At 43.8% G+C, this 9290-nt stretch overlaps 1 protein-coding gene across 1 annotated transcript in view; it reads left to right on the top strand.

The window, feature by feature from the left end:
- LOC107269145 (zwei Ig domain protein zig-8) overlaps positions 1 to 9290 on the top strand; it is a 164430-nt gene that overhangs the window by 37677 nt on the left and 117463 nt on the right. The window contains exon 2 of the mRNA XM_015742691.2: positions 1826 to 1989. Within this exon, the coding sequence (XP_015598177.1) occupies positions 1826 to 1989 (164 nt within the window). The remainder of the gene's footprint in view (positions 1 to 1825; positions 1990 to 9290) is intronic.

Here is a 9290-nt window from a genome sequence, read left to right as displayed (position 1 = left end):
GGGAAGAGCTCGAGTCACGCGAGATTTCAATTAACTGGGAATCGATCGAGGAGCCATCTGGTTTTTTTTTTTGTTTTTTTTTTCGAAGTAATTGCTCACGCAAGTCTTAATGGTCTGGTGTCGTTACTTGGCGTCGGGAATATTTTTAGTTTGCATCGAGGAACGATCACGGAGAAAGATAGCGAGGAAACGTATATGGGGGATCAGTGGACCGAATGATGATGCTGGAGAGGTATGTACGGGTTTAATTCGATTTTTCTGTTAAAGTTGCGAAATTCAACCGATGCGAAATTTTCAATGGGTCCAGTCTGCGCGGGTTTGGGGTTCTGGTTTCGTGGTTCTGTCAGATTCGCAAAAATATGAGTGGGTTCGTTGCCGTGGGCATGTATACATATATATAGTATAAGTATATAGGTATATAAGGTAGGAGATTACATTGGTTCGAACCGGTAGGCGTTTTCCGAGAGGGAAAAGCTCGTAGATCTTTGGCGTGCCTCGAGCCCAGTGTTAATTCATAGCATCGAAAGTCCGACTTACCTTTAATCCACTTCGGCTTTCTCTCCGGCACCTTTTTCTCAATTAGCTCCAGAATCTATTTCCCGAGGTTGTCGAGCGTGGGTTTTTAAAAGTTGCACACAAAAAAGAATTGAAGTTTGCATTTTTTTTTTTTTTTTTTTGGTTACCTGGTGTAATTTTACGAATTGGAAAAAAAAGTTACGTTTCATCCGACCTCGACTCAAAGATTTTATCGTTATCAATTTTTCGAAAAAAAAAAAATTTTATTGTTGCCCATGACGATGATAATTATCGATGCTTCTGCTAGTGACTTTTTCAATTTCTCGTGTATCGGGTCCGAGGGAATGTAACTCGGGGTCATAGGTCGCGCGTGCAATCAAGCGCTCCGCGACGACCCCCTCCTTTAGGGCTTTGTAGGGTGTAGATGAACGTCAATGAGGAGAATAGCTGGCGGACAATAACCTGTGGCCACTCTGTATCGTAGGACCGCAAGAAATAACACGGTAGATCGAAAATCCTCTGGTAAAAATAAAATGGTCATTTTTATTTATTTTTTTTTTTTTTTCTTATTGTATTTTCGCTACGTTTATCAAAGTGTCGCTGGTGGCCCGAATGGGCGGCGGGTCGTCCCTTTATTACGCGGAGCACTCGAGCATTTAGAGGTCGGGAAATATATATTATATCGAATTTATTTCCGTCCGCCATAGCGCATACTGGCTCGGCTATATATATATATATATATATATTTTCGTACGTTTTGTTACGTCACGAGGTAATATCACAATAGTCCCTTTCGTTGTCACGCATCGCGGTCAAATACGGTTTTACGGTGTCAGAAGAAAAATTTGCCATACTTTTCTTTGACAGTAGACGTAAAAAAAAGGTAATAGTTAATTTTTATATAATTTTGTATAATTAATTATGGAATTTCTCATCGAGCCGGCTGGAACATTTATTCTAGAACATGTAACACTGACCTGGGCTATTACGTGATATTCGCCGGTAGGAACTTAATCGTACGTTTAATATAACGGGTGGCAATTAAGAGCTCGCCGTTGATCATGCTCGCTCTGCATTTCTGGTAAAATTCTCGAAATTCGTTGCGGCAGTATCCGTATCTTTGAATTTTGTAAATTTTTACGATTTTAATTATTTTATATATTATTCGTCAATAATTTCTTTGCGGACCGTGCCCCTTCGCGTTGATAAACTTATTGTTTTATCCGTTATGCGAGTAGCGTGACGTTTGTTATTTAAATTAATTGTTAATGAATTTTTTTGAAACCAATCAAATTTCTTATTTCTACAGGCTATACGTTTCGTGAACTGGACATTACGGGCAATGCCATCGTGAACTCCCACAACGTCAGCGATTCGCCCTACTTCGAATTCCACGTGCCCCGCAATGTGACAGCTGCGGTCGGACAAACGGCTTTCTTACATTGCAGAGTGAACCAGCTCGGCGACAAAGCGGTGAGTTTTAATTTTTATTATTTATTACTCATCGCACCTCGTAATGGCTCCATAGGCCGTCGCGTGTTACACGGCGACACGTAAATTTCTCACAATCGTCTGCCGGCTGTAAATCGTATTCTCTGCTTTAGTTTAGATAGCTGAAACGTACGTTTCGATATAATACATTATTGTTTCGCGCGGCTGTAAATACCAAAGTTCGTTTCCCGTTAACAGTTGGCGAACTATGTCAAAATTTGAGTACGGTACACGGGTACCTTAAATATTAATGTTACATTGAATTGTACGTGGATACGCGGGTCTGTTTTAAAAAATATTTTCCCTCTCGACTGTACACAAATTTTTTCCTCTTTTTATCAATTCGCAATTTGACTTTGTGCCAAAAAGCGGATTTTCTCAAGAGACCCTGGGTACTCGAAAGCCAATCAGTGTCGAGACTCCTCCTCAGGTCAATCGATGTAACACTCACGTGAGATGGGGTACGATATGAGATTTCATATTTGACGTGTTTTTATAATATTTTTTTTTAATCAGTCCCGGATCCTGCAATTTTCGTTGGTAGAACTCAAAATTTAAAAGCAAAACCACTACGAGACTCGAGCGCCTCTACTTGCTCGGGCGCGAAGGTGAATTGGACGGGTCCTTTTTGATGTTAAATATTAATTAGCTCGTACGTAGTATATCGTCGCTCCGTAAAGCCACGGGTACATTCCCGACTAAAGATATACGTTGACGATCAGGATTAAAGTATATCGAGAAAGTCGATAGGTCAGTGGGACGAGGGACGGTATGACGTAATTATAGCAGAGGCCCAGGTAAGGTCCGACAGTCCCAGGCGGGACTGGTCCCATACTTGTCCCGGTCCTGCCCCTTTTACACCTCAGAGTCACAAGCCCGTATTCACAACTCGCTCTTACAGTCACTAACAGAGTCCCTCGTAGTTAAAAGTCACTAAGAAAAAATGTAAAAGCCCGCTATTGGCACTAAAAGTGAGTTCTGAATACGGGCTATAGAGTCTGGCTCTGGCAAAGGGGATATTTTCGGATGAACTGCGGATGAAAAGGTCTGTGTAAGGGTGCACGATACTATACATGATTTCTAGAGTCTAGCCCGGCCCAACTGTACACATATCCTGGACACGATAGCCGCATTGACTTTTGGGAGTCTATTCACGCGGATAACTACTTGAAATTGAATGAGCAGAATTGAGAGCCACGAGTGAAAGTACGTGAAATTGTAAAAATTATTGAATTCCAATAGGCTGTTGAAAAGATTTTTTTTTCACCAGAATCCACGTATACAGAGCTCTCGTATTCGGAGATCGAATAAATTTTTGATAAATACAATCGCGACGTGCGCTGCGCTTAATCGGATGACGAATAGGACAATAGTGTGGTTGGTCATTTTTTGCAAAATGCATTAATAATCGTATTAACGTTGGAGCTCCCTGTGATTACGTAATTTCGATAAATTCAATTTACGTTAATAACTTTTTTGCACTGAAGTTCTTTTTTTCTAATGTATATGTATATATTTTAAAATATATGTGTACAGGTATCGTTTGCTTCTACCCGCAGGCCCGCCGTTATTTACACTCTCGTTATATTTCTGACCTACATGTGAGTTTTGCTCTGACGTTGCAACCGCGATTAGCGCAAGTACTGAGAGAGAGAGAGAGTGAGTGAGTAGGGCAAGTGCACGAGAGTGAGTGAGACAGAGAGAGAGTGAGGGTCCATAAGAGCAGGAAGTTAACTTCGTTACTGTAGACTTCCGCTACGAGGAACCAACTTCCGCTTTGAGTTAATTTGCTTTAGGAGAATCGCAGGGTTCGACGTTTGAAAATACCTCGGAGCACGGTCCATGGTACGTGATTTAATATATTAGACGTTAAGGGTAATCCTAATGAGAAGCTTGTCGCGCGCGACTGTCTGCCCAATAGGAACAATAGTCCCTGATTGCTACGTTATCAATGGCATTATCATACGAATCGCTGTCACAAGCTGTGCGCTTCGTCACGTTGTATACTTGTCGACGAGAGGCTGTTTCAGTTCTTGTTTTTTCTTTTTTTTTCTTTTTTTTTTGCGGACAATTGTCCCAGGTCAGGGCCGACGTAATACGGAGACAAACGATCAGGGCCGCGTCGCGTTATCGCTGCCGCGAAAAAAAATATCTATGGAAACGACGAATATTCAGAGGCCTTCCGAATTAATTACGATCTCGGTCTGAAAAGTTGATCGGTGACTTTTATCAATTCTGGACCGAACGCGGATGCTGTTTTTTTTTTTTTCGAATTTGAAAAATACAACCGGTCGCTCGTTTTAGCGAAATACAAAGAATTCTCTACTTCTACGACATTCAAGCTTACGGAGGCCCGTGACCGTTTGCCAAAAATTTTTTCCTTTTTCTGCAGTTATTTTTATCATTTTTTCGTCTCCCCTATATACGCACACGTCGTAGGGTCGCGGTTGCGTCGGAAGCTGTTTTGTTTTTCCACAAGTCGCCGGACTGGACCAAGCGGGACCCTCGTACTGTTTTATCTCTGTGTGTATTTCGGTGAATAATATTTGCACGAAATTTCGCAGTCGTCCATGGGAAATCGCAGATTTCATTCAGTCGGCGAAAGTCATCTCGATCAGCTGTTACCCGGTGATGGTACGCGAGCGGAATCAGAGAGTGCCCATAGAGAGATTCATATTTATTTATACGTGAGGATTCGCCTTTGCGAACACGCGATTATGGACTGTGGGAATGTAGGAGTGCCATGTATGACGTCACAGGGAGCAGGGTCAGCTTCAATCACTTCCGGTGGACCCTGGCAGCGCCGTAAACATCGATCCCGAAATTTGCTGAAAATTGACTCGAAGCATCAAAAGTCCTAGTGAGATTTATCCCTTTGGAGTGACGGCGCTGCATCACGGGCTGGGTGTACCATGGGTATACGGGGTGTCCGATAAATAGCCGAGGGCACGAGGGATCGTAAACTTCGTAAATCGCAAGCCGCAAGGTCGTTCGCGCAGTTGGACGGGTCCACCGCGCGAAATTTCTTGCCAATCGCAAAATCTGCCACGTTCGTTCGAGGTTACTCATTAACGACGCAATTATTCACCGGGGAGCCAATAACGCGGATTCGGATTAATTCCTGGCCGAGGGGGGGCGAAGTCACGGGGGCGCCGTTCCGTTTCCCCACGTAGCGACGGGCGTTTTCGATCAGGCTTCGCCGATGGCTGCTACGGGTTGGCAACTGGTGTTTTCATTCCGGTAATTTCGGAAATTAGGCTGCAGAACTGTAACCCGCGCAGGATTGGTAATGGTCCAGGCGCTTATGACGTCTACCGCGCAGCTGGGAGGGTGACACGCTCGGTGTCTGGTCTCGAAAATCTTCCAGCCTACCTATCGAGCCCGCGAACCCGGATAACAGGGCTGATTAAGGAAAGTAGGATCCTCGTTAGCGGCGAATATAAAGATAGGAACTTTGCGGAATTAACGTATACCGGAAACCTCGAAGACCTTGGGGCGGATTAGCAAACGGGCTGCAAAGTTGAATTTAAACGTGTCCCATATACCCACCTTGGTTATATTCTCTCATTGGCTCTGCTCTTTTATGGCAGCCAGCCGCACCACTGATACTTGGGAAAGATGCCGGCGGCCACCTTCCTATCCGATAACTCGAGAAACTTTTGTCTTCCCGCGGACTCCGAGTCTCTGTCCTGCTGTCTATATCTATATACGTGCGTTCTATCGCAGCCGGGCTATATAACTTACGGATGTATTTTCATACCGCTAACATCGGCAGTCCTATGAGAATGGAAGAAGCTTTACGGCGGCTACTGGCGAGCGTCATTGTGTCCCGTGACCGTTCGAAAGGATCCGTCGATTTCGCCTTTACCTTTGGCGCCTCCCGTTTTTACCTACGAGCCTCGGCCACGTCTGGCAACGCGCACGGACTATACGGATTTATCTGGTTGTAGCTGGGAAAAAAAAAATATATATATAGGCTCGTTTTGAAAGAAGAATTTTTTTTCTTTGCGACTAATCGAGTGAAAAATTTTTTTGAAAATTTTTTTTTTCCACCCTGTCAAATTCATGATGTTGCTTTCTTCGTCTTAATTCGAGTCCAAAGTTTGGATTTAAATAACGTTAATTAATCAGACCTCGGGTAACTTTTAGTCATCCGTTTTGGATCCTTGGGGCCAGTCTTCATCGAAGCTTCGAAGGCGACAGTCTTTAGAGGCCTTACACCCGAACGAGGAGTCGCTCTGTGGATATATTATCTCCTCCCGACTGGGATATTAGTTTTCTTTAGCAGTGGGTCGTGGGTGGCTGCTGGCTCATATGGAAGGTCTGTATCGTGGGCAGGAAGGGGGGAGCAAAAACGAATTTGAGAAAACCCCGATGGATATACGGGGCTTTCTCGTGGTTATCCTAATTTATTCCAAAGGACTACTGTCATCGTTCACTCTGTCATTTGGGGATCGATTCGCATGTGGAACTTGCGTGGGAGTTATTTTCTTCTTCCTTTGTTCTTTGCTTCTATCTCGCTTCACGTAGCGCGTGCGTGCCCTCGTACGTTTATATACGTATATAACGAAAGTGGATCACGCATTTCCAAAGCATCTCGCGCGGCGTGTAAAATTAAGTCTAGGGATTTCTCTTTACGATACTTGGGAAAACGGCAGTCTCTTTACGACTTCGCATGGCCATTTACGTTAGTCGCTCGTTTGACATCTCGATGTCTTCGATTTATTCGGGTTTTTTCCTTTCTTTTCCCACCCTGTACATTGGTCGGAATAAAAGTTTCATTGGAGAGTCTTATGTGTTTGTTTTTTCTTTTTCGCTTCCGTTACGTCACCGGGCCAGATTAATTTGCCCGCGATAATAATAATAATTATCGACTGGTCCTTCGACGTACGACTGTGCCGTCGCGATCTTTGATACGCGCCCGTATAAATATCCCTTAGCTTGCTAATCGACTTCTCGGAATCTCCCGTGATATTAATTTTCCTCTGTTCGTTACGTCGACGGAGTCAAAGTTCATGGAGATGTAAAGGGTTTTTTGCGGTACGTTCCCAGAAATGGAGTCTGGGGTATCCTGTTAGCCGGGATTATTTTTCAATTCCCTTATATTCGTTGGTACGGATAACGATCGGGGAACGAGATAAGACCTTTTCTCTTAATCCGATCTCGGTGGAAATTTCTTTGACGGGAGGAAGACGCAATCACGCAATTATCGAAAGGTATTAATAAATTGTTTTTTTTTTTTCTCGCCAATCCCACCAAAGCATAATGCCGTACACGTTAGTCCGGGATGCTGCTTGAAAAAACATTTGGACCTTTTTGGCGAGATTTAGTCTGGCAGCCTTGTCGGATGGAAGCGTGATGAATCGAGACGCTGGACCAAAGTCCATTTCGTGAAGCCGTTATCTGCGGTGCTTAAAATTAACTCGAGTACCTTTTTCAAGGGCGCGTATATCTGGAAAGCCCTGGGGGGAGCGAGGAAAGTCACGTGGGTTGCGAGGGTGGGTGAAATTTTTTCCAAAACAAAAAAAAAAAAAAAATGCGCTCTAGCATAGACCTATGCCGAACTGGTGAAATTTGGACGCTAGGGGGTACAGTCGAACTGCCCTGGGATCGCGGAGGGTCGCTCGTGTCTTTATGAGCGACCGAAGCGATCCTAGCGGGATTATGGAACAACCGATACGCTAATGACAGAGAGAATCGATTGGCGTAATTAAAAGTTCATTGAAACCTTATGGATGCGGAAGGATCGTGCTTGTTGTGTCGAGTCCTTATCAATCACGCGTACATAGAGGGAATGTGAATTATAGTATGATTCAATTAGTTTGCAGTCTGGGAGTTTGTCAGAGAACGAACCTATAATTTGCTGGGCGCGTGATTCGATTACTGAAAGTCCATACGGGTCGTGCGTATATATGTATACATACGCCTGTCAATGTAAATGAACTGACTCGAGCGTGAATGCAATTCTTGATCGCCGAATCGTCCACGTGTTTTAACTAATGTTTTACGGCGCGTCGATTCATTAGGAACTTCACAGACGTTGCGTAACGTACTATAGTACTTTTGGACGTAGGCAGTGATTTCGACGGAGCGACGGATCGGACGCTCTCGTAAATTATAATCGTTTTACACGTATCTCGAGGTACGAAAATTCTTGTTCGAAGCTTTTATATTATATTTTTACTTAGATTATATCTTTCTCCTTACTCGCTGGACTTTTTCGCGCAGGACTTTCACGAAAGTCCTTAATACTTCCCGCGGGAGCACGTGAGGTCGCCACTGTCTCTTCTCTCTTTTCGCTGGTTACCCACGACTGACCTAGCTTTACCAGACAAAAGAGACGACGCTCCAGGCTGCTAACTTTGCCGTTTTCATATTTCGGATGACGCGTAGGTACTCGCAGCGGTGGCTCCCCTCGCGGAACTTTCGGTAACTCGTTAAAGCTCGAAGGATAAGAGGTGCGGCATCTCTGGGGAGAGTACAGGGGTTAAAACGAATCTTCTAATTTCTCTCGCAGTGGGCTTTCGTCGGGTTCTATGACACTGTGGTAGAGTTGGTATCTTTTTTTTTTTTTGTTTTGCTTGCACTCTCTCGTCACGCTCGCCAATTTTTCAGTCTGGTTCGGATATTTCGCGCGTGCCTGTAGCCCATGCAAAATATTTCCGGGGCAGATTTGCTGGGGGAAAAAAGTGAAATTTTTTTTTTTTAATTTTTTTTTTTCCCATACGTTTGCATACACGGAAATAGAAAGAATCGCAACCGCGTAACTAGGGAATTTGCATTGTTTAACAGACCCCTTTTAAAACAACGCGCGTGGCTCGAAATAAAATGCAAACTTTTCATTCGAAAAATGCATTAGCGCTGCCGCGCCGGGGGTACCGTTGCTGCTTTTACGAGCGATACACGATGTATTGCATTTTATAGAGGCGGAAATCCGTGTCGTCACGGCGGGCAGCTTTCGGTTTATTGCGGAACGCCGGCTAACTTTGCAATCAAGACACGTATTTACCATCGTCGAAGATTTTTTTTGTCCTCTCGTATATTACTTTTCGCACGGACCGATCGTCGTTTGCTCTTTTCACACGTACTTATCTTATTTGGTATGTAAAATTTTTGATGAGATGCGAAATTACTTTTGAAAACATCTTTTTTTGCAAACTTTTTTTTTTTGCATCCTTCTCAAAATTATTTTTATATATACGTCCGTGCAAATTCGTTCGCGCATATTTGGGAGTATCTCTGGGAAGGGCTAATTCGATTTTCGTTTTGGGGTCAAAGGGGTG

This window comes from Cephus cinctus, unplaced genomic scaffold, assembly GCF_000341935.2.
Source record: "Cephus cinctus unplaced genomic scaffold, Ccin1 Ccin1_scaffold0607, whole genome shotgun sequence".
NCBI lineage: Eukaryota > Metazoa > Arthropoda > Insecta > Hymenoptera > Cephidae > Cephus > Cephus cinctus.
The sequence above is the reverse complement of the archived record's forward strand: the minus strand, read 5'-3'. Positions and strand labels throughout refer to the sequence as shown.